Source organism: Rhipicephalus microplus, chromosome 1 (genome assembly GCF_043290135.1).
Source record: "Rhipicephalus microplus isolate Deutch F79 chromosome 1, USDA_Rmic, whole genome shotgun sequence".
Taxonomy (NCBI): Eukaryota; Metazoa; Arthropoda; class Arachnida; order Ixodida; family Ixodidae; genus Rhipicephalus; species Rhipicephalus microplus.
Genome location: NC_134700.1, coordinates 161,045,762 through 161,071,610, shown reverse-complemented (window position 1 = coordinate 161,071,610; position 25,849 = coordinate 161,045,762). Strand labels below are relative to the sequence as shown.

The 25,849-nt window shown below is 46.8% G+C and overlaps 2 protein-coding genes across 3 annotated transcripts in view; one reads left to right on the top strand and one right to left on the bottom strand.

The window, feature by feature from the left end:
* Positions 1-16,024, top strand: part of LOC119178614 (MOB kinase activator 4) — a 32,825-nt gene extending 16,801 nt beyond the window's left edge. For both annotated transcript variants that reach the window (XM_037429827.2, XM_075887572.1), the window contains one exon: positions 14,063-16,024. In XM_037429827.2, coding sequence (XP_037285724.2) covers positions 14,063-14,185 — 123 coding nt within the window. In that variant the 3' untranslated portion in view covers positions 14,186-16,024. The remainder of the gene's footprint in view (positions 1-14,062) is intronic.
* A 302-nt stretch (positions 16,025-16,326) lies between these two features.
* On the bottom strand, positions 16,327-20,580 carry LOC119178615 (ribonuclease P protein subunit Rpp25). Its single transcript, XM_037429830.2, has 6 exons — positions 20,348-20,580; positions 19,779-19,924; positions 19,612-19,704; positions 18,847-18,881; positions 18,632-18,748; positions 16,327-16,500 (listed from the first exon to the last, which is right to left on the bottom strand). Coding segments are annotated over exons 1-6 (519 nt in total). The 5' UTR covers positions 20,349-20,580; the 3' UTR covers positions 16,327-16,373.
* Between the last annotated feature and the right edge of the window lie 5,269 nt (positions 20,581-25,849).

Here is a 25,849-nt window from a genome sequence, read left to right as displayed (position 1 = left end):
TTTAGGCCGAAACTCAACACTTTTGGGCGGAATGTCCCCAATGGTGAAATAAATGCAGCATACCGGCTCGCCCTCTCGGTGAGCGGCACCTGCCAGTAACCTCTCACTAGGTCTAGCGTTGAGATAAATTCCGCGCTGCTTACCCTCTCGACGCTTTCCTCAATGTGGGGAATTGGGTATGTCTGATCCTTGGTGATGAGGTTTAACTTACGATAGTCTACGCAAGGACGCGGATCTTTGCCGGGTACCTCCACAAGAATTAACGGGGAAGTGTAATCACTTTCACACGGCTCAATCACGCCCAATTCCAGCATCCTGTTAACCTCTGCTTTTATTAGCTCAAGCCGGCGAGGTGACACCCGATACGTCTTAGATCTTACCGGTTCCGACGAGGTAAGCTCTATGTCATGAGTGAGGACGGATGTCCGGCCTGGCTCGCTTACAAATCTGTCCTGAAACTCGGTCAAAAGACCACGCAATTCCTGCTTCTGCTTCATTGTCAGCTGTGACTTTGATACTAAATCCTCAACTCTTTTCTCGATCGGGACTTCGTCCGATTCGGGAGCTAATTCAGGAATTTCTGCCGGAACCTCTTCCGGAACATTTAAAGTCATGTTCACGATGGCTTCCCTCTCTTTATAGGGTTTGAGTAAGTTGCTATGATACACCTGGTGTACCTTACGACTTCCTGGTAATTTTACCACATAGTTGGTGTCAGACAATTTTCGAGTAATCTCAGCCGGGCCGACCCATTGCACTTCAAGCTTATTCCTTTGGGAGGGCCTCAACAACATGACCCTGTCTCCTACAGCAAAGTGTCGCGCTTTAGCTGTCCGATCGTAGTAAAGCTTAGCCTTCTGCTGTGCCTTGGTCATCGCCCTCTCGGTCAGTTCTTGGGCTTTTGTTAGACGATCCAATAAGGTGAGGACATATTCCACTACTACAGGATCATCACCCTGACCTTCCCACGACTCTCTCAGCATACGAAGAGGAGACCGCAGTCTGCGGCCGTAAACAAGTTCCGCTGGCGTAAACCCTGTTGTCTCATGTGGTGCAGTTCTTAGTGCAAACATCGTTGCAGGTAAGCACATTTCCCAGTCAGTTTTTCGTTCAAAACATAAGGCTCTTAACACTCGCTTCATCACGGAGTGAAGCTTTTCTATCGAGTTCGACTGCGGATGGCAGACTGAACTATGCAATAATTTCACGCCACACCGCTCTAGAAAGGTTGTCGTTAAGGCACTCGTGAAAATGGTGCCCTGGTCTGATTGTATCTCTGCAGGAAAGCCTACCCGGGCAAACACGGACAGAAGTGCGTTCACTACTTCCACGGAACTTAGCTCTTTTAGCGGGACCGCCTCTGGAAATTTAGTAGCTGGGCAGATTAAGGTCAGGATGTGACGGTAGCCTGAAGTTGTCTTGGGCAAAGGACCTACTGTGTCAATTACCAACCGACGAAAGGGCTCCGTGATTACGGGTACCAGCTTCATTGGAAATTTCGCCTTATCTCCCGGCTTACCCACTCGCTGACACACATCGCAAGATTTTACAAACCTCTCTACATCTTTAAAGCATCCAGGCCAGTAGTATTCCTGTAAAAGACGATTTTTCGTCGTCTTTACGCCTAAGTGGCCTGACCATGATTCTCCATGCACCAAACTAAGCAAATCCTGACGATACGCCTGAGGTACGACTACCTGGTCAAATTCTACTCCTCGCCTATCTAGATATTTTCGATAGAGTATGCCGCTCCTCTCTTGGAATCTCACATTTCGTTTGGCGATTCCCTCTTTCGAACTGTCCTGGAATTGCTTAAGCGTCGGGTCTCCCTTTTGTTCGGTTATTAATGAAGCGGGGCTCACCTGCAGCAGCCGACTGAAATTATCCGAAGTTGGCATGACACACAACTCTTTTGTATTTCCTAGCACCTGGAATGTGTCACCCTCTGTGCTATCCTCTGTACTACCAGGAATCGGCTTGGGAGCAATGGCATTTTCTATTTGCTCGGTCAACGAGGCGTAATTGACCCCTTCCAATTCGGGAGGAGGTTCAACGTCGCCTTTAGGAATGGTTGCCTCCGCGACTACGGCTTCTGCAGCCTGTTCTCGCACAAGTCGATTTGTTACCGTGGTGTCCAACTCGCAACCAGGCCCGTTGTCGATTTGAGGCTTCTTTGCCTCAGTGAATGTTGCTCTCGCAGCCAGCGCACGTGCCTTCGATCTAGTCAGTGCCTGCACTATGCCTTCTCCCAACGTTAGACCTTTCTCCTTCAGCATTTGATCTGACTTATTTGAAAATAAGTAAGGATACTGAGGGGGTAGATATGGCGATACCGCGGCTTCCGTTTCCAACGTACCAAATGCGCCTTTAAGGACAACTTTAGCTACGGGAAGGCACTGACTGTTTGCTTCTACGGCTTGTCTAATCCAGGCACAGTCTCCTGAATACTGTCCGGACTGAACAAAGGACGGATGAACTACGTCCATAGTGGCTGCGGAGTCTCTAAGAACCCGACACTGCTTGCCGTTCACGGTAAGGTCGTACATATAGGGCTCTAACAACTTCATGTTCTCGTCGGCTTCATTTATAGATAAAAAGGCCACCTTTTCTTTCGGGCAGTCTTTCGCGAAGTGCCCTGTTTCGTGGCAATTGAAACAAGCAGCCGGTTTTCTCGCCTCAAATTTCCTTTTGCTTGCCTCTGCCGACGCCCCATGGTTAGATGAATTGTTTTCCTCACCCTTTTGTGCGAGACTTGTCGGTTGTTTTCTAAACGGCGCCTTATTCGGTCGTAGGAATTTTTCCCTTTTAGCTCGCTGTTTGCCCCGAGGGCGCGGCGCGTAACGAATTCTTCAGCGAGCTCTGCGGCTTTCGTTATGGTGTTCACGTCTGGTCTATCCTGCACCCAGAACCTCACCTTTTCTGGTAACCTTTGATAGATTTGTTCCAGACCAATACACTCGAGCACCTTGTCATGATTCCCATACGCCTTTGCCTCTTTGAGCCACTCCCCCATGTTGGCCATTAACTTGTAAGCAAACTCCGGGTATGAATCATTGTTCTCTTTTACGGCGTTGCGAAATTTTTGTCTGAAACCTTCCGCTGACAACCTGTATTTCTTGAGAAGGCTCGACTTTACCTCACTGTACTCGTCAGCCTCCTCTTTCGTGAGGCGCGCGATTACTTCTGAGGCCTCCCCCGGAAGTAGGGACAACAAGCGTTGAGGCCACGTATCCTGGCTGAAACCTTGCCTTTCACAAGTTCTCTCAAAGTTGACGAGAAACAGCCCAATGTCCTCCCCTAGCTTGTACGATCTCATTAGGTCCGTCATTTTGAACCTGACCCGCTCTGCGGTACCGGATGCCTCGCTGCCTCCTGCTCTACTATTATGGCTAATCTCTAGCTCGAGGCGCTTCATTTCAAGCTCGTGCTTTCGCATCTTATCTGCCTCGGCTTCTGCCGCTTTCCTTTCGGCCTCCGCCGCCTTTCTTTCGGCCTCTGCCACTTGCCTCTCCTGAATCTCCTCGACACATTCTGACAGCTCGTCATCCTCCGCCCCCATGCGAGAATCGCCTCTATCAGCTCTGGCTTTCTTTGAGAGTCCGACACCTCCAGATTCAACTCCCTTGCAAGTAGCAACAACATGGACTTTCGCAGGGATTTCAGATTCATGGCTGCCTCCAGTACCGCTGTCTCTGTTCCACAAAGATTCCTGTCCTGCAACTAATTAACCTTGACGGCAACGACAGCTCTAAGTTCCTGCCTTGCTTCAAGTTTTCCGTTAACTTAGTCTACAAATCAAGCTTCAAAAAGCTCTTATACGGAATCCTTCCCTGCCACTGTTAACCTTGACGCCACTGACAGAAAGAGCTTAACCAAGCTATCACACAATTTCTGCCTGACGCAAGTTACCTGTTAACCCAATGACCAAGACAGCCCCTCTCTACCAGCTTTAATAGAGTAAATGCCTGGTAAAATTTAACAGAGAAAGCCGGCACTCACCCAGTTCGCAGTCATGTCTCCGGCGTCGTGCCTCTCAGAAGTGCCGTTCGATTCCCTTTGGAAGTCGATGAGCTCGTGTCATCCTTCTTCTGTCGTCCCGTTGTTGAACTTTGGGCTCACTCCGTCCAGTGGTCGCTTTCGGGGTTATCAGCATCCCGCCGCTGCCATCCGTTGTTGGGACTCCGGGTCCTGCCGGTCTCGTTTTCGGTAGCTGGCCCCGTCGCAGGATCCATCGTCCAACAATTCAGCGAGAAGAAGCGCCCGAGTGAACAACAGAGATTTATTTACATGTGGAGAAGTGGTCAACTGACCCAAAGAGAGAAGAGTGAGTGTGATACAAAACGTCTTCGGCATTTTATAGCGCCACGTTGTTGACACTGGGCGCCTTGTCCGCATCGTCAGCCAATACGGTGTCCCTGGCACCTCGGCCACGAGGGAGGGGGAAACACCTCTCACAACACAGGGAGTGGTACAACCCAACACGATGTCCATATATGGTCCCGGCGCCCCAAAATGTTACCAAACATGGTCACGAACGCACAGCAGACCCCGGAGCTCTCCCAGCGAGAGGAGGAGCCCGAATGGGGAGGTGGGGGTGGACGCCACCGTCGGTCAAGAACCGGTTCTCCCCCAAACTCGTCCTGCCCGGTTCCCTAGGGCCGGTCGTAACAGCACCGAGGTCCTAGCGTACGGTTTGAAAGACGTCTTAATCGGGCCCCCACCACTTGACTGCGATCCCCATATTACTAGCTTGGCGTCGAAATCAGCCACCATTTGCTGCACTTTCTGCAATATCATCTTGCCTAGCTCCTCGATTTTGGCCTCTATGTTTGCCTCAAATCTAACTTCTTGTTGTTCGAGCTTAGTTTGCAATTTTCTTTCAATTTGTTTCATTTTGGCTTCCATGGTGTTTGCGAATTCCTCCCGTCTTTCTTGTGGCGTCACCACTGCTTTTGGTTTATTTACCACGCTTTTAATCGGAGCGTTCTCTGGTTTACGTTTAACAGGGGTGAGGGCTGCTACCTCTTCGTCCATTGCTGCGCCTTTTTCCTCCATTTTAACTTGTGAGGTTTCCTCGTTGCATGTAACCCCTCCGTTTTTCAGAAAATCATTTTCTTCCCTGAGTTATCTAATCTCATTCATAAATGCAACATTGTTCTGCCTGATCTGCACCGATTCGTTCTCTAGCGCCTTAATCCTACATTGAAGAGCAGCCTCCGCGCGCGCCCCGGAAGCTACATCAGCCCAGCTCACCTGGAAGGGTCCCGCGGTGCCACGGCGCCGCTCGGTCCTTTTGGGCTTTTGGATCCTCCTCCCTCCTGTGATCGGGGAGACCCGGTATTGCCGGTCTTGGGTCTAGACCTCGATCTGGACCTTGATCTGGATCTCGACATAGACGTGGTGGTAGTAAACGTAGAGTGGTTTTTGTTTTGTGCTTGAAGCTTGGTGAAGGCTTCTGGTCCGGATGCGTCCCGCGTCCGATGTTCCGATCGTTGACCTGAGTCGTCCCATCTTTGTTGACCTGAGTCGTCCCATCTTTGCCTGTGAAGTGCTTTCGCTTCTGTCTCGTAGTAAAGTGCTTCTTCTTCCTCCCGTCGGGCTCGTTCCCAGCAGCGTCGCTTCACCAGGTATGGTACCTTAAATCTGGCCTTGCAATGGCGATCTGCCGTCGGGTGATCTTTGCCACATAACTAGCACTTCACTTCGCACTCGTGCTCCTGCGGTGGGTTCTCAGTGCCACACCCTCTGCGTATTCCGCTATTCGGGCTCGGGCAGACGTCAGCTCTGTGACCAAGGCGTCCACACTGGTAGCACACGTCTATTTTCTTGCAGTATAGTGAGCACTTGACCAGTGCTGTTCTGTAGCTCACATAACTTGGAACGCGATGCCCATCGAAGAAGACGATGACGTCCTTGGTGTTTCCCATCCTCTTGGCCATGAGGACTGTCGGATTTCTCAAGGTTACCAGCATTTCCACGATCTCTCTTGGCGATACGTTCTGCGTTACTCCTCGGATCACCCCTTTAGATGTATCTTCCGGAGCTGACTCGTACGCATTGGCTTCGAATTCCTTGTCCCCAATCTTCAGTTGAGCGATGGTTCTGTATTTTTCGGCGCGCTCCTCTGATGGTGTGCTGACCACTAGAATGTTCTGTTTATAGTTGGCAGATACCGTGTCTTCTTCCGATTCATTCCTGGGTATTTTAGCGGCGTTGGCGACGCAGCATTCTAGACGATTGATCCCGTAGTCAATGACCTTGGAGCCGTCACGTGGGCGCACAATTATCTTGTAATCTTCCTTCGGCAGACGGGGCATCCTGCTCGCAGCCACAATTTGTCTTGCTCTCTGTCCCTTCCTCCACCTATTACTGACCACGTTCTCGCTTGAGAAGTGCGTTTCTTGGTCCTTGGCTTCATGCGCTGTGGTTTCTTTGTTGGCTCGTCCTCTTCTGTTCACAAGGCGCCAACCTGCTTCGCTCTCATACTCTTGTTGCGTGATATCTTCGCCATCCACGCTCATCGTAGCCATCCTGCGGCATTAACCCGAGAAGACGCCGCCTTGAAGGGGCTCAGGACGCCAGCATCCATGGGCTAGGCCAAGTGCATTATGCACAGCAGCAGGAGGCAACGGCGTCGTGCGTTCGTCGGCGTTACAGAAATGTGGTTGATGTGCCAAAAATTAACCGTCCACCTACTTGAGAGCGGTATCCCGGGGTTCCGTGGAACTTCCACTTTCTTCACTGTAAGAAGGCGTCCGTCAATTCTTCAATTTCACGCTGAGAATATCTGAAAATCTGCGGAGCCGACGCGACATGCGTGTCTGCACTCCCTGACGAGGTATAGTCTACGTTCATTATACAGGGCCCGTGTACAACGGACCTTGGGATACAACGAACCATTATCTAGTTTAAATTTGATCAGTGTGTTAAATTAATGGACTGAAGCTCACTTTTTATGAACCGCAACACAACAGGCTATCAGCTACAGTAGGTGAAATTAGCAGTATTTTTTTTTAACTGGGCACATAAAGCGTACTTCTGTTATGTTGACGCGGGCTGACAAGAGACTTGACCACACCACTCTCTGCGCACCAAAGCCATGGCAATTTTAAATTGTGGCTGGCATCATTGGTACCTTACCTCAAAGCCAAGCTTCCAGCCATGTCCGTTTGAGAGCACGTTAGCATAGTCTCTCAATGCTTTTTACTGGTCACGAAACTTCCCCGTCACTCTATGGGGAGCTTTGAGTGCCACCAACTTTGACCGCGGCGCGGCGCCACCAGTGTTAAGAGGGCATTCATAGTACTCTTCGAGGCCACTGCGGACTCTCTCAGCGAGGCGACGGTTGGGCGAGCTGTATAGGTGTTATGTGCGTCCCGCTTTATCGCGTGTGCATGCTGCTTTGTGTGCGTCGTATCATTTTCAAACGTAACGAATAATTACCGGCTGCGTGACGAAGAATGCAGAAGACATCCTGAGCGCCACACAGTCGCTCGGGCTACCAAGACGCTCATCGAAGCCAGCGAAGCGACGGCGTTCTGTGTTGGCTTTGTTGGTGTCGTTTTATTGCATGTGTGCAGTGCTGTGTGTGTCTGTGACTGCTTTTGTACGCAACGGACAGTTAGCAGCAGCTTCACGTACGGTGCCCAAGACATGTTGTGTGCCACACTGTTGCTCCGGCAACGAAGAAACCGTTGAAAAGGTGTCTTTGTTCGTGTTTCCCAGTAACGCTGAAAGCCGTGAGCAGTAGAAGCGGGCGATACCGCGTGAAGAAACCGGCGCATTCTCGTTCAGTTCACCAAACGTACGAGTATGTGAAAGACATTTCTGTAACCTGGACGTTATTCGTGCAGACGAATGCGTCATAGAAGGCGCCATTGTTAGTTTGTCACGCAGAAGAGCGAAGCTGAGGGCCAGCACAGTTCCGCGAATATTTGAAGGTCTCCGGGCTTACCCGTCAAAAAAGAAGACACCTCGGCAGTTGCCACACAGGCTGCCGGTAAAACGGCCTCGGGAGTCTTCGCAAGATTCCAGTGGGGAAAATAGTGTGCAGAGGGTCCGCATGTACAACCCAGACGATACGTACGTGCACCTGTGTAATGGCAATGTTGGTTGCGGTTCTTGCGCTGACGTCGGCTACAGCCTTGATGAAAATAAAAAGCTATACGAAGGCATGACCAAGTAGTGTTTGCTGAATCAGCTTGCGGGACGTGGCTGCATGCCGATATCGCTGCAATAGGAAGGAATAGAACACTGTTGTTACCGAACAGGCATTTATGGTCGCTACGCGCAGGTGCGAGTACGCTGCCTGTACGCAGTTGGTGACCAGTTCATAAAACCCCACGAAAATATGTCCGTGAAGCAACCAAGCGAGGCTCCGCCAAGGAAGCCTCTTCACGCACCAACAACACGCCATTTGAGCGTCTGCGATGAAAGCGCCTTTGTTTACAGGGGGCTTTCATCATTGCACGAAACTTGGCCTGAAGTTTCGTGACCAGTAAAAAGTATTGAGGGACTATGACATTAGTCACGCTCAGTCATGCTGATGGTTCAAGCATTGCAGCTGAGTGAGATGTGGTGTGAAGTGAATGCATCATCACTAATTGTATCAACAGTGTTAAGCAATCGCGACCAATGTTTCGAAAGTAGAACGTTCTGGTGCTCGTAGCAGGTGAGTTCCACTGTCGAATTAGAAGATAATCTGAGAAGTGTCTCGGTGCTGCACAGTTCAGAACTCTCAGACCAACTTTGGACCATCCAGCAAGCTTTGGAGGCTGTGTGGAAGTAACAGCTCTCAGCAGCAGCCTTAAGCAGATATGCCTTCCCATCTGTACAAATGAGAAAGAGTTTGAAATTGATTAGGAGAAAAGACTGAAAAAGCTTGCTATAAACGCTTTATTATCGGGCTAAGCTTTGCTGCTGTGCAGGGGCCAATAGCATCCCTGTACCTACTGTAACAGCACTCGCTCATTAATTTGAGCTTGCGCTGCAGTTTTGTTAACAACTGCTGCTGGTGATTGAAGTCTTTTGTAACCACGCTGTCGAGTACACATAGCATGTATCAGCGAAACTAGCCTGCCCAATACTGCTGAGTGTACCGTATTTACTCCCCCAACTTGGTTCCTAAACAGTGAAAAAAAAAAATTGTTTTAATGTATCTGTTCATTTTATTCCAGTGTGATAGCCAGTGCTGTTGACGATCGAACCAACGTTAAATCAAGCCAATATATCACAAATAACGATGTAGTGAAAGTATAGTTTTGCAACCATGCTAAACAGTTGCGAGCAGTGCGAGCGCAGACGATGTTAGTCAAAATTTAAATGTCGCATCTTTTGAGGCACAGCATCATTTCTCCAATGCAGAAGAAAGCTCTTTGCTAATAGCACCACTCAAGTGCAGTGGCACGAAAAAATAACCACTCCAACCACGCCCACCGTGTCGACGGCTCAACATGCTCTTGCACGTTTGTGCACCGCTATCGGACGCTGTGTTTTTGTTGTCGGTTTTGTTGCGAATTGAGTTGGACACCTGCTGCGTAGGGCACGTTCGGTCTGTATGCTACTTACGCGGCTGGTTTTAAACTTAGAGTTGTGCTACAGGAATGGAACCGAGCGGCTGGATGAAACCTTCGTGTCTCGCGTTCGTTATGGGAGAAAATAACAGCAACAAAAAAAAAATTCGTCGCACATTTTGCGGGTGGAAACAATAGGTTTAGAGGTTCCATAGTCCTACAACTGAATTAAAGACCAGTAGCGATTGGAAAACTTTTGCTGCTTTCTATATATATGTATGCGCTACAAATGCAGCTCTGAACATCGGCAGTCGTGCTCTTTGAAACAGCACACCTACAGTGGAACCCTGATTATACAACTTTTAGGGGACCCCGCAAAACCGTCGTATAATCGAAAAACCAAGAATATAGACTGTGACACTCAGCCTTGCCTGAAAAAACGAGTACAGACTGCCTGAATAAGCCCACGGCACGACCTTCTGCCTCTGCAATGAGGGTAGATTAAATTATTGTTGCCAGTGGTAGCTAATGGCAGCAATAATTACTTGGAGGAGGGTCGAGCGAATTTTTATTTACAGCGTTAAAAACAATCAAATTCAACGCATCTTTCTGCCGATTAATAGAGTGCGAAAATTGTCTGTGCGTGAAAACGAAACCGAAACCGTGTTGCCGTGAGCCTCCCAGCAGAAAAGTCAGACACAGTGCCATCGCTATTGCATAATGGCAAAGGACAAAGAGTTTATGTACGATGCATTCATGCGCAACTGAGCTGTGCGCGTTTAATTTGTTGCCGCGTGAAGTGCAACTAGTGGTGTCCCACTGTTGTTATGAACACTGACGTTGAGTGAAAGTAATTTTGCACGGCGAAAGCAGCCGCGTCGTGCCTTTATGTGTGCGCAAACCAGTGTCTGCGAGTGTGACAGAGGCAGGACATAGCCGTATATCGACAAGGAAAAAAAATGCAGGTTGCCGCGAAACTGGGGAACGTATAATCGAAGTTCCACTGTACTCAACAAACACGCCCTCTAGGCAAGCATGCTTGCGAGTCGAACTCCCTTGACTTTTTTTCTCCCACTCCCATCGGAGTCAGTTTTTCCGAAAAAGAGTCGGGCTGACGACATGAGTATTGTAAAAGCCGTAATATACCGTATATATTCGCATAATGATCACACTTTTTTTTTTTCAAAAAAATTGAATCCAACTTCGGGATGCAATCATTACGCGGGTAAATTTTCCGTGAAAAAATATTCTGAGCACTGAAAACGCAAAAAGTCGCTAATCAGGGCTCTTACGATAACTATCATGAACATAACCAAAAATAAAAATAAATTAAGGCTTAACTTTGTAATAAAATGCACGCATTATGCAGGAGCTACATGCATGGCACACTGCCCTTTTATTTTTTACCTCTCTGACCCCCTAACGTTCACTCAGACTCCGAAGCATCACTGGCATCAGTGTCGTCGCCGCACGATTCCCTGTAGGAACTGGCAGTGTCTTTCTTCACTGTCCCACAGACGGTCATCTTCCGTTTCGCCGAGCGCGTTGGAAATGCCAGTCTTTTTGAAGCTCTTGACTACCACCTCGTTGGAAATGGTACTCCACGCTTCGAGAATCCATGAGCGGAGGACTTCTGCGGACGGTCTCCTGATTTTGCCACTTGGCGTAAAATCGTGGTCGCTCGCTGCCATTCACTCTGCATACAGCTTTCGGACGTGTCACTCCTTCGGACGTTGTCCTTGAACGGTTTGTTCAGTGACACGTCCAGAGGCTGTAGCAGAGAAGTTAGACCCTCAGGGATCACTGCGATTTCCGTGCGCCGCTCCTTCAGCTCGGTACGGACAATGTCAGCGAGATGGCCTCGAAAGCTGTCCAGCACAAGAAGTGAAGGAAGCAGGAGTGCTCCTGCTCTTCACCCCCAAACTGTCTTGATCCAATCGACCATGAGATCTGCCGTCATCCACCCTTTCACTTGAGCGCGGATGTGTATGCCACGCAGAAAGTTTCCCTTCGGAATTGTTTTCCGTTTGAGAATAACATATGGCAGCAGCTTCCGCCAGTCTGCCGTCACTACGAGCATCACGGTGCATTGCTGCTTCTCCACACCACACGTTTTCACGAGCACGCTTCGAGCACCTTTCTCGTTCACAGTAGTGCTTCAAGGCATGTCGAACGTCAACGGCGTTTGGTCGGCGTTGCCTACCTGTGACAGCAGGAAGCCGTTCTTCTGACGTATCCTCTTGACGAACTTGTGGAAATCGATCACCTTGTCTTCGTATGCGGATGGAAGTCGCTGGCACAACGACGTCCGCCGCCTCAGCGACACTCCATTCCGCCGCATGAAGCGTGTCGTCCAACCAGAACTGGCGTGGAAGTCCTTTGTGGCCAGCCTCCGGGAAACTCTGTGCGCCTGCGTCTGTATTATGTCTGACGACACTGCACAACCGTCCTTGCGCATGTCCTTCATGTATTTGAGGACTGTCTTTTCAATGTCAGGGAACTTGCCAGATTTGGGTTCGCAGAAAGCCCATCGCGTGCTGTTATAGCCTTGAGCTTGTCGCGCTGTTTTTTCCAATATCGGATCCGCATTTCTTCGACGCCGAAATGTCTGCTGGCAGTGCGTAGCCGTGCTCCAGAGAGCAGTCAAGCGCCTTCAGCTTGAATGCGGCAGTAAAGCTCGCATATCGCTCCATGGCGAAACAGCGCTTCAACAGACGATCACAAAGCACACACACACAGAAAAACGTGGTCTCAGGAAAAAAAACATTGCTGCGGGATGAACACAGGTTGACCAACAGGTGACCGCCACGGTAACTGCGGTATGTCAAAACAAACATGGCGGCTGACGGAGCGAAGCGACCGCATGTTTTTTTCTTCTTTTCGTCAGTTATGGAGGTTGTGACTACGTCAGGCGCGTCAAAACAGTTTCTTCCATCTGAATAAGGAATGCTTTCATTTAATTCAGTAAATTTACGTCATTAGCATACTGGTGCCTGCTTTCAGATCACAGAAACAATGATAGGCGCGTTCAGCTGCCACAGACATAAAAACACATGGCGGGCATTCAATGAAAACTGTGGCATTTGCCCTTACTGCAATCCTAAATGGCACGTTTCTGCCAACGGTGGGTAAAAATTAAGAATATGTTTGGTGCGTGCAATTGGCGTGTTTCATTCGACAGGCAATAAAGGCGATGATCAGCGGCTAGACTTGGCACATGACATATCGATGCGGCAAGTTCAGAAGGAGGAATAAATGAGGAAGGACAGGGAGGTTGGCCAGTTCTCAGACCGGCAAGTTCAGGGTGCGATCATTATGCGGGGGAAAAAATCGTCTTTAGACGACAAAATTTAGGGGTGCAATCATTACGCGAGTGCGAACATTATGCGAGTATATACGGTAGGTATAATTAAAAAATAAAGAGAAAATGTAATAAAATGATGACCTTCGTCTAATATACCACTCATTGGCGGAAAGGAATGTGGAAGTCTTGCAACAATGGGCAGCTGAAGTCAAAAGCCCCCATTGCCATCGTGAGCATCGTTGAATAAGGCTAGGCAAGGCCTACGGTGTTCTAGCAACGCCATTTTGCCTCGGTCAGCTATTGTCAGTATGCTGTTTTCTTTCTTCAATTGCTTTCAGAAATTAGTGGTAGTCGACAGAAGTTTACGGTAGGCTTAGAGATAAAAAGTTATCTGAGTATGCCGAAGTGCTTGGAGACCTGGCAGTGCAATGGGAATTTAGTGCACTGGAAAAAAGCGTCTGATACTGGAGGAGCCAAAAGCAGGGTATTACATCCTGCAGCAACGAAAAAAAACATTGTTTCGTGGATGGACTGCAGTGCACCCTGAACTGGAAACGCTACTCGCCGAATTCATCTGGGAGCTGCGTGCAAGGTTGCTACCCATAACAGCGGTGTGCATCCGTGTGAAAGTTCTCAAAATAGTGCGGGACTCTAGGCTCACGTGGGTGCGCCGATTTATGAATCGAAAGAGCTGAATCAAACGCCTTCTCGTAATCTATGAAAGCTATGTATAGTGGATGGCTATATGCTGAGCATTTCTCTATTACCTGATTGATAGTATCAATGTGGTCGATTGTTGAGTAGCCTGTTCGAAATCCTGCTTGTTCCTTTGGTTGATTGAATTATAATGTTGTCTTAATTCTGTTAGCAATTACCTTTGTAAATAGCTTGTATACTTGGGTAACTAGCTGGATTCCTAGAGAAAGCAAGCCGGTTAGGGGGAGACAGAAAGTTAGGTGGGCACATGAGATTAAGAAGTTTGCGGGTGTAAATTGGCAGCAGCAAGCACAGGACTGAGTTGACTGGCGGAACATGGCAGAGGCCTTTGTCCTGCAGTGGATGCAGTCAGGCTGATGATGATGATATCTCACTAAAGGCACCACTCACCGTTGCATTTCTTGTGCGCACCTATAATGCCCCTTGGCACAGTTATTAAGAGTGATTGTGAATGTATCGTTTTAAACTATCTTTCTCGCATACTCCTACACTACCATTTTGATTTCTCCCATGTGTGCTCTTTCTGCAGAAGCAGACATGCCTGTGCCGCCGTTTCACCACGTTCGTGACCAAGTACAGCCTGATGTCCAAGGACAATCTCATCGTTCCCATCCTTGACGAAGAACTCACCGCTGGAGAGAGTGAAGCCTGAGAAGTCTTGCCAAAAAGATGAAGCCGAATCCGCACTGCAATGTCGCCACTCGGCAGGTGTCCTCTTCTGTTGACGGGGCCGCTGGTCGCCCGTAGTCTGTCGCTGTGCATTTCTCCCAGTAGCATTGTTTCAGCGTTTCACTTCTGCGTATTCCATCCACTCTGCCCACGCTGGCATGAACTATTGTCGACCGCGGTCATGGTGGTGTCATGTACATGCGCTCTAGAAAATGTTGCTTTAAATTCACACATCAATGCGCAACACCGTGGTGTGTTACCTCTGTTATTATGTATTGAATGCCTTGCCACACTGAGGCGCTGTGCCAGTTCCAGATGTATTGGTTGGAGGGTAACATCCATTGAGCAGCAGCGCTTATCGTCACTCCGAGCTATCGTAGGCATGCTATGCTGTTCGTGCATCGTTAGAAGTATAAAGACTGCTGGTGTGGATTGCAATGTATTTAGCGTAGCGGCTATCTGGGAGCCTGCACAAGGACAAGAGAGGAATCTGGGAGAGTTGTGGTGTGTCTGTGCAAATACACTGTCCCCTTATTACTCCTCCCCCAACTTTTTATAGTTGTCTCTTGAATGTCGGAATGTCTGCGTGATGAAACGGCGAGCACTTTCTTTTTCGTTTGCCTGAATATATGGGTATTTAGTTGTTTTATTTATTGCTTCTGTACGTTTGCCTGCAAAGAGGTCCGATAGCACAAAAGGGCCATTAATGTGCAGAGCAGTACAAGACCGTTCTTAAGAGGCAGAGATTGTTTCATACTGTTGTATACCTTGAGAAAGCCACCTCTAGGATTCATTATAACCAAGTCATTATACAAGTCGCATATAAACATGATCTTCCATTCATAGCAGGAAGGTTTTATATCTTTGCACAATCATTAAAAGAGTTGCGGTATTGATAGCGAGCTCGTGGTACATGGCACTGTAAAAAGAAGGCAGTTTCTCTTTGCAGACACAAACTACTAGTGTTATCCCAAGTGAGAAGCTGTGGTATTACATATACATCTGTGTTTAAAAAAAAATAATTTCGCTTATATACTTACATCTTTTGCACAACACTAGGTGTCATATGTTGGATAAGGCGATTAGGTTAGGAGATGGTACCCAAAAGCTGCAGTTTTCTGCATATGTTGATTTCTCATACAATTTACCTTTGCCTAGTCCTTAAAATGTTGCACTAGTTAGTTTCATTTTTTCCCCTGTTGCGACTTCCAAATGCTATAGCTAATTTCATTGCTTACTGACTATTATGGGAATGGTTGGTACTTGCCACTGACGTTTGTAGCACGATAAAAATTGTACTTTGGGTGTAGTCTTTTATCTGGACAACATTTTACTGGGCTTTTGTGGCATACTTACATGTACATACACGATGAACAGCAGCTACGGCTGTGCATCTAAACTGGAGATAAGAGATGACTGCAAAAGAATCGCACTTTGTCTCAATTGCTTTGAAAATTCTGAATACTCGCCTTTTTATTATAACCTGTCATCCGAGTAACAGAAGCCTCTTCAGGTAGTCCACCCTAACAGACTAAACCATGCTTCGGGCCGTTCTTTTAATTAGTTGGAACAAAGAAAACTGAAGACATTTGAAGCAGTGCCGTCATGTACCTGGTGAATGCGGCACACTACACTGTTTGCAACTTCACGCAGGAAAGATTTTCAGTTGGGGGTTTATTCATGCATACTGCAGCCTTGCTGTTCATTTCGTCATTTGTGAAATAGGTTGTTCAGAGTTCCCAAGGACAATTTGGAATGAGAAGTGCACGTTTCATTGCCAGCTGGGTACCAGATCAATAAAAAGAATGTAAACAATGGAGAAGTGATTTTTTGCTTCGGTGGATTGCATAAGTGCTCAGAAGTAAACGCATGTGCCGTCTGCAAAAATACAAGCAGTGAAGCAGCATGATTTGTCATATGTTTTCTTGAGTAATTTTTCTGCACATTTTTGCTATAAGAACGCAGTGTACTAGTCTGCACTAATACATAGTAGCCTGGAAATCACTCGGTGTTCAGAAGTTCATATATAAAGCCAGTGCAGTGCTCATCTCTTCCAAACAGGCTGCTTATAATCAATGGAATATGAGTTATTTGCATTTCTTCTAGCAAGACAACTTAAGCAGAAAACATTGAGAATGGCTTTATTTACAAGTACGTTCTCCACTGTACATTCACTGCTCTTCAGACTGCTGTGTTTTCTGTCTGCGAGGTGTCCTCTTTGGGAACTGTTTCTTTCTAGGCTTCATCGACTTCTGTTCTGTAGACCAGCTGCCATCGGTGCATCCGGGTGCCTGGTACCTGAAGAAAATGGAAACAACGGATGACGACAGAAGATTGGCTCCTGTGAACTGTTACTGCAAACAACAGTTCATTAAGTTAGTAGAGGCTATAATTTTAATCAGACATGGGTAATTATCAATTAATTTCACGGTTTAAAAGTCATAAATCAGCTAAGACTAAGTTATTTTTCTGAATCACTGAAAGTCAGTCTCATTTTACAGCGAAAGCTGTTACGAGATCACAAAAAAAGTTGCGTGCATTGTACTTGCCCTCGGTTGCGGTGTCTGTAACCACTATCACACAAAATAAAAAAAATTGCCAAGAACATAATGGGATTTGAACTCAGGTCCCCTGTGTGCCAGTCAAGTATTCTTATCACTGAGCTACGTGGGTGCTTGGAACGCTGTTGCAAACTGACCATAGGCAGGCTTCGTGTCAGGAAAGGAACTGCATTAATGTGTGTAATACAGCGCTTTAGAACTGCTAAAAAACGGCCACGCGTCGCACATTTCGAATTGCATAACGAGTGGGTTATTGAATGGTACAACCCCCTTCACTATAGCACTAGGCATAATTCTTCAACGTTGTCGGCCACAGCATAAAAAATTTCGCAAAATTATTTGCAGGTGTGCAGCAGGTGCCACACTTATCTAAAAAATGACGAAAGATGATCTAGTGAATGCCTCCCTACAACACAAATGATAATTTGCGGCATAGTGGGTACCCTGCAAGTGTTCATGTAGCCATTACCCAAGTAGTGTTCAAAAAAGGCTCTGAAAGGCCGCTCTTCAGCTTTTACTGTGACTGTGCTGCGTGTCCCACGCAGGCAGGGCAGCATTTTTTTTTTTTTTTTTGACACAGTCCAAAATATTGGGACCTGAATGCTGGGATGACATCATGAATTTGACGCTTTTACTTTTTTGCAGGGAGTGAAGGACAGTGGCTGAACCAAACTTCCCGAACCTTGCCACCTCGTGCCTCTAGCTCCATTTTGACACACCATTAATTTTCACCAATAAAATGCCAGGTCTGTGAGAAACGCACAGCACACCTGCAGTGAAAGCTGGAAGAGCAGCCTTTCCAAGCCCAATGTAAACTCCCGCGAGGCGACTACTGCAAGTGTAGTTGTCACACACTGCATCACAATCATCATTTCACAATATAGGGAAGTGCCCAACAAATTGCATCGTATCACAGAATAGGAAGATGCCCCCTGCACATGTATAAGGTGTTACTTGTGTAGCTTAGTGAAGAAAGAAAAACTTAAAACTGCCAGCTGGCTTTCATATCAGTGTTACCTTAAATAGTTTGATTGATCAATGTCATCTTTCCTTTGACCACGAAAGAGAAAATATTTCTGAATGGAACCATGGGCTGCCAACCTTCATGGCTGCGTATCAACTGAATCCTTTTCGTAGGGAAGCACTGTAGTATGTGAAAAGTGAAGGCTACCAAAAAATTCAGGAGCTTTTCCCGAATTGGGGAGAGCAAAGCTTGGCATGGGTATGACTGACGTACTGCTTTTCATTGCTTTCTTTTTTCGTCCCTAACACACTGTTAACAGCTGGAATCACCATGGTGTCTTTCATGCTCTTTCTATGTTAATCAGTCAGCAGAACAGCCCAATGAAAGGACCATCATGCAATCATTCAATTTTCTTAAAAGTCTGAATTTTTCTGAAATGTGAAATTCCTGATATCAACCTTAGGCGTTGCCCAGCAATTTGCTTTTAGTCCACCATGAAATATTTCTACGAAGCGCCCACTGCAAGTGAACTGTTGGCCAATTGTTTCTTGCATTGTTGCTAGAACACATCCATATCCTTCAGTTCAGTTCACATTGGGCAAGCATTAGCGTGTGGCCTAATGTTCGAGGCACTCGCTCTCATACCGCGAGGACCCGAGTGCGAATCCCCGACAAGGAAAGAAAATTTGCTTTGTTTTATTCATTACTTCTTTGGTAGCCATGGGTCAGGAGGTTTCTAGGAACAGCACCAGCTGCACAGGTCAGTCAACACGAGCTTGGCTTAATGCGTAAAATTCAGATAAACTTCTCCTTCATTCAATAAACAGGCCATGCAGCAAAACCATACTTGCACGCATCGCCCACTGCCTACAATGCAGCTTTAGCCAAAGTCGGCACTACTTACCCTAGCTGCGTTGTATCAACTGGATCTTTGCTCAGAAGTATGTGCATTGTCGGTATTTCTCGGACAATTTTCAACCTGTCAAATTCCGGTGACTTGGGTTCCCAGCAGTCTTCGACTCTACATGACAAAAATTAATGGCAATAAGAACCCCTGTCCATTTCACCAAAGTGTGTGAGAACGAACACAATCACTTTAAAAGACATGGCACTACTCACTTCTTGTACAGGATCTTGTTCACTTGATGCACCCCCTGTATGTGTATAAACTCGATTAGTACCTTCTCAAATGAATTATCAGATGAAGCATAAAGTAAAACGGCATGCAAAAAAGATATGAGAAACATATAAGGCAACAGCTTATCATGTGTTGTGCACAGTGTGCTACTTTCCTTGTTCTGAAATGATTTGTCACGAGCATTCTCATATGCCAATTTGACTTGCTTCGACAAACATGACAAAAAAAAAAAGCACAGCCCCCCCCACCCCCCGATCACTTCTGCCTAGAGTTGTAGAACACTCTGCTAGTGAATAAGAAATACTTGATTTAATGACAGACTGACTCATGTTCTACAACATGGTGCCACTGCTTAGCCTCTTCTACATGAACAAAACATTGATGAGAGGAGCTCATTCATTGCACTTTTTTCTTTCACACTGCCATGAATTAGTTCACTTTGTCTCTGCATTTTTCAGTGCTTGTGCCAGACGGTGTCATGCATATCGTTTAGAAACAAATGTAGACACTAGTTCATATGCAAAGATAAGTTCAAAAATTTTGGCAGGAAAGGTAAAAAAAAAATCAATTTGGACAGCTTTAGTCCAAATCGGGGTTAAATATGACAGGAAAGGAGTTACGATGAGCCACGTTTTCCTGCAGACCACACATTCTTGTGTATCTTGAATCTAGAGAGCGCTGCAAGGTCGCACTTTATTTCCTTACAGCACTCTTTAGCCAGGCTTTGCAAGAAAACAGAAACTTGCCTTGTGCTTTCGCTTCATAATTTCGACGCACGAGATGGTTTTTGCGAGAGCGTGACCAGAGCCGGTGAACACCATCTGCCTTTTTGCTTCGTCCTGTAAAACAAACAGCGTTGGCGAACAGACTTTCGAAAATAACTTACCCTCGCTTGTATTGCTTGAATACTCACCTTGAAAGCTTTTTTGGCATACTCTAGCAGGTTTCTAAGCTTGCTGTTGGGCTGAACTTTCATGTGAACAAAGTCATCTCGAAGATCTTTGAAAGGTGGTGGGTCGACGCTTTCTTCGGTCGATTCCCCTTTCGTATAGTTCTCCACTGAAAGAGAAAGAAAGAACAGATGCCTAGTGGCATAAGGCTGAAGCTTTATGCTAAGATAGGGGCAAGCGCAGAGGAATTCAACCACATTTGATAAGCGTAATTAAAGAGAAGACGGCGGAGTGGATTGGAGTAGCGCGCTCTGTAATACTCCAAACTGGTGATGACATTCGATTCCAAAAAAGGGTGAACGCGGTTTTAACTACTACCAGTAATTTTGAACCACTGGGTAAGGTGATCGTTTTGTCCTGGACATAAATATGGCGAATAATGACGGTGTGTGAATTGTGAGGAGTCGACGAGCTTGAACGGTGTATGCATTGCCGAGGCTGTCGAAATTAAAAGCGTTCGCAAATGAAGGCGATGATGTCGAAACACTGCATACAAAATTTTTAAGCCGAGTTGCAGCGAGCTGTAACTTACTTGTAGATCAATTCTCGGAGTGCCCTCCGGTCAAGATGAGTAATCTTAAAACAATCGTCGCTTGAGCGGAGGCTTTGTGTCTGCAGTTCACTTTGTGCAACAGCCTAACCTACTCTTCTGACGGTAAACTAAGAATAGACACTATTCAGGACAGCGATAAGTTGGCATTTTCTCTCCCGGCGCTATCATTGCTCGTTCCAACGCTTGTTGCTCGTTCGCACTCAAGAAAGCCGCCGTTACTGATGCGTCTTGGCTACAATTTCTTCTTGCGCAATCAGTTTCGACTTCGCTCAAGGTTCATTTAATTGCAAGTGTTGTAATATCTAAAAATATTTATGACGTAAAAAAGTGCACTATAGTTTTATAGTATTAGTATCTGCCTTCAAGTTGCTAAATAAAAAGTTGATGTTAAGGAGTATTTTCTAAAACTCAACCGCAACGTGGCGCAGTGGTAGGCCACGCCAGGCGCCTCTTTTGAGATTTTTCACACAGCAGACGACTCATGCTTGCCGCCGTGTCTATAAGATAGATGTTGTGTGTAGTTCCCTGACCTTCCTTGGTTTTCGTGCGTTGCATTTACAATACTGCGGTGTTGAAAGTTTCCTCTACTTCTGCGTGCTCCATGGAATACCATGGACTTTTGCACGTGACCGGGCAGCAGCACGTTGTTACTACGTGCTGATAACGCGACGAACGCAACCAATTTTGTCGCTCTGCCGTGGTGCCATTGGCATTAGAAGGGTGTTTCAAAAGGGGCTCTTGCCCCTCTCAAGCTACAGGAACCCTTGCACCACACCCAAGCTACGCCAGTGCCCCCGCTCCCTTCCCTCACCACGAGGCAACACAGGCTTGCACACCCCAGTAGGAAATCCTGCCGATGATCATGCGAGGTTCAGCTGCAAAATATGCTCCTCAGTTACAAAGCAAAGTGGCTGTCTGACCTCGTCCACAACGGGTGCATCACCAAAGTGGCGAGAACCATCGGCGCTATCCGACGCCTACTTCACGAACGATGTTGGTTGCCATCTTAGTGTGCATCTCGCGGATATCATCGACTCTCTGATTCGCGGGACACACTTCGGGACGCGGGGCCAATGAGACGGCTACAAAACATCGGGGACTCATAATTACGTCACCAGCGGTCTCGTGAAGCAACCACGGGTGGAGTTCTTCGTCGTCGTCGCTGCAATGCTAGGCCGTACGTAATTTACCGCATGTCAGTGACTGGCTTTTACTAGCTATCCGTAAAGTTAGCGACAGAGCAAACAATCAATCCCTGATGTGGCAGCCAAGTTACCTCGTGTTTTTCGCGCCTGTGGACGTCCTCACAGTATCTAATCACGTAAGCTAAACACATGGTTTATCTTACCGACCGTGCAAGTCCGCCACATCCAGGCATTCATTGAAAGGCCGCTGCAGCCGTGGCGACTGAATAATGCTGACGGAGAAGTTCTGTGCACGCGCCGCGTGTTCTTAAATGACTTCGGTAAGGCGTGCTCCCACGTTGGAGCTGTGAGCCTCTCAAACTCGGCAGTACGACGCCGATTCGTCCAGGTCTTCGCGGTGAATTTTGCTAAGCTATAGAGCTCTGCGCCACGATGACAGCTCCGTTGTCTTCGCTCACGCTCGTAGCTTGGCTTTTGGCACCACATAGAAGACTGCCCGTTGAAGATTTTCGTCGTTGAGCTTGCTGTTTGTGCGGTGCAGTGCTGTTGATCCTCGTTGTTTTGATGTACTTCGATGAGTAGCAATGTACTGCTGCACGGTTATTTATACAGGTTCATACAGCACGCCGTAGTAGTGGAAACGTCCAGCGCCGTCGCATTGTAAATAGAAGCACCAAAAACACGGAAGGCTAAAGTACACCACGAAAACCTCATAAGCACAGCAAACACAGTGGCAATTGCAATGGTCGTCTGCTGCGTGACCTAAAAAATGGCACCTGCTAGGCGCACTGCGGCTGAGTTTCATCGTGGCTGAGTTTCAGTGCATTAACTGCCGCAAGGTATGATCCGCCTTGATGTGGAGTTAGTGTGCGAAAACGACAGGTGCAGTACAACCCTAGTATTGTAAAAAAATGTACGTTATCAAAAAACGCCCCGTATATAAATGCAATTAAATTACATGCACCCCCCCCCCCTCATAAAACTATTTGGAGACTTTTATCTTGTCACATTCAAGTGGAACAGTCGTGCAGAGTGACCTTGACAAAATAGTACATCGGCGTCAGCTCTGGCAGATGAGCCCTAGTGCTGCTATGCGTAATAAGATCTGTTTCTTTTTTTTTTCAAATAAAAAAAACAGAATATTGAACATAGTAAAGTTGAAAATACAAGGCTAAAAAGTTGCTCTCTGTATTTTGGTGTCTACTTCACGCCGAAACAGGGAAAAGAAATTGCGTTTTCACAGCCGATTCGCCGTGTGTGTGTACAATAAAAATTATCATCATCACTATATCAGGCACTGTGCTTGAGCGTGCGCTGTAGTACAGTCAGATAACACCTATGGTAGAGTGCCTAAGATTCTAGGCACTGTAACTCAAGGACCACAGAAACCGGGACCCAAGCAGTCTGTACACATGCTTAAAAGAAGTTAAAACGTATACCGGCCAGCTCCACTGTTACAATGCCTTGAGGGGCTTATACTACAAGCTAAGCCTTTTTTTTTAACAGCGAAGCCGTTCTTATAGTCGGACCTTGCATGTCCAGGGGCCGTCGTAGATCGTAAATGGGTATGGGTCACAGAAAGCGAGTACATCCCACTGCGTATATCTGCCACTACATACCACCACTCACTACTCTCACCACAACGCCCACTACTACTCGCGCCAATCCTCTCACTTCATTCCCGCTTCACTCAACCCTATACTGCATTCAAATTCCACTTGATTCAACCAGGTAAAATAATTTGCGAGGTGAAGGCTTCTTTGCGTCGCTTTTTCATCAGTGTTCGCCATGCGGAGCTGGCTGAATTTCTTTTTTTCTTGAACATTTTTAGAAAACACCGCATTTTTGCATGACTGGTCTATCCTGCATTACGCGCACTTTGGGAACATCAGCAAGACAGATACAAATTTCAGAAAAAAAATACTACAAAATCGGGCTGCATATCGTTCGTTACAACCCTTTCTAAAGCCTGCCCGTGTAACTTGGGCGCACGCATACGGTTCAGCCACGAGACGCTTATATACGTGGTAATATGTTTTACAACTACAGTGTATATACTTCTAGTACACTGTACTTACAACGTAGCTGCGGGTTTATTCAGGTTTTCTTTGGCGCACGCATGTGCCACTAAAGCCGGGCAAGCTTCACTTGTAAATTCTAAGAACTGCGACCTAAATGTTTCGCCCACTCGAAACGATGTGCTGCGGGGGTGCTAAAAAGAAGCCCTGCCCAAAAAACTCTTGCCAATTACCTCAGGGACCTCCTGGGAGGCCCTCAAAGACATAAAATCGGTACCTCCACGTGGACCTCAAAACGATGGATGGATGTGGCTCTACCCTATAGATCGGGTGGTGGCTAACGCCACCTAGCCGTAATACTTAGTTAACTGACCACTAGATTTATCTTTTTTTTTCCTTTAAATAGTACAGTTGAGGACTGGTACTTTGAAGTGACGAATTTAATTTTCACTCATGCATTGACTTTAGCCACCAAACAGATAACCTTCTAGTTAATTCTACCCGCTTAAAGTCTATTTTGCCCTCCCTGTCCCTAAGCTCCGGTGCTTTGACTATAGGGCGAAGCCCTTCACAGAACATTATCAAGTGTTCGGCAGTTTATTCTTCCTCTCCACACGCACTGCATACCGTGTCTACCTCTTCGTATTTGGCCCGATATGTCTTGGTTCGCAATACTCCCGTCCTGGCCTCAAACGGTAGAGAACTACCCCGAGTATTATCATAGAACCTTTCCTTGGCAATTTCCTGCTTAAAAGTTCGATAGATCTCTAGTGCGGACTTCTTAATCATGCCGATTCTCCACATGTCGGTCTCAGCTTCCTTCACCTTCTTTTTAACCGATAATTCTTATTGGTTTGGCCCCCTGCTGTTTTCTAAGTATTTACTAGTCAATTTTCTGGTTCGCTTCCTCCATTTTGTATCGACATTCTTTATGTATAAGTAGCTGAAAACCTTCTTAGCCCAACGCTCCTCCCCCAGTTCTCTCAATCGCTTCCCAAACTTTATCTTGCTGCTAGCTTCCCTGCCCTCAAAATAGGTCCATCCCATATCACCTTGTACTCCCTGATTTGGTGTAATCCCGTGAGCTCCTAAAGCAAGCCTACCTATTCCACATTGCTTAATTTCTAATCTGGCTTGAACTTCTGATCTCACGCACAAGACCGCATTGCCGTACGTCAGACCCGGAACTATGACCCCTCTCCATATTCCTCTCACAACATCATACCTATTGTAATTCCACAGTGCCCTATTTTTCATCACTGCTGCATTCATGTTACCTTTAGTCGTTACGTATATTTCGTGCTCCCCTAGGTACTCAGTCTCATTGCTTATTCATACGCCCAGATGTTTGTATTTATCTGTTATCTCTAGCGTGACCTCCTGTATGCTAAGCTCACTACCTTCATTATCACTAAAAATCATGACTGCTGATTTTTCCTTACTGAATCTGAAATCTAACCCATCTCCCTCATTATACCGCAGATGTCCATCGATCTTTGCAAATCTTCCTTGTTATTGGCCATTAGCACTATATCATCTGCGTACATCAATGCTGGTAGTACCTGTTCAATGAGTTTTCCTTGTTTGATGAGACAGAGGTTGAAGCCAAGTCCACCTCCCTCTAATTTGGCCTCGAATTCTTGTAGGTACATCATGAATAACAAGGGTGACAGAGGACACCCCTGCCTAAGCCCCCATTTTACATCTGTGGGCTTGGATACCTGTTTTTCCCACTTTATAACTACCTTGTTATTTTTATAGATATCCTTCAAAAGATTAGTGACTCCATCTTCCACACCTAGTGTGTCCAGTATTCTTCACAAGTCCTCTGGCCACGTCTGTCCGTCCGCCTATCTGTCCGTCCGTCTGTATTTTCGTCTGTTCGCATGTCCATCTGTCTGTATGCATGTCCGTCCATCTAGCGAACACTGTGCCGCCATATCGCATCTTTTCATCATATATTCGTCGTATAGAAGCACCAGCACCTAGGGGACATTCCAAGGACAAAAACGAGAGGTGGCTACTGCATACAGAAGATGCATGACCAACTTAAGGAGCTTCGCCCATAAAAAAAGGGAAATGGCGTTTGTGGTGTCTTGACTCCTTGTTTGCACTTCCTGTTTTTTACAATGAATACTCCTGTGCACCACTGGTCCACTGAAGTGTTTCTAAACGCTGAATCTGTATTGTGCCCTGTTGCCACTGCACTGGATGCGGGATTTCTAAACGCTGAAAGTGACATTAATACCCATGCTGCTCAAATAGCTCCCCGAGGTCGCACACGAAATGCCACACGCATTGGGCAATTATGCCGGTCA

Excerpts from the sequence above, each read along its gene's own strand:
- LOC119178615 (XM_037429830.2), bottom strand. Across the intron at positions 19,705-19,778 it reads ATGCCAAAAAAGCTTTCAAG|GACGAAGCAAAAAGGCAGAT; the intron begins GTGAGTATTCAA and ends TTTGTTTTACAG. Across the intron at positions 18,882-19,611 it reads TTATGAAGCGAAAGCACAAG|GGGGTGCATCAAGTGAACAA; the intron begins GCAAGTTTCTGT and ends ATACACATACAG.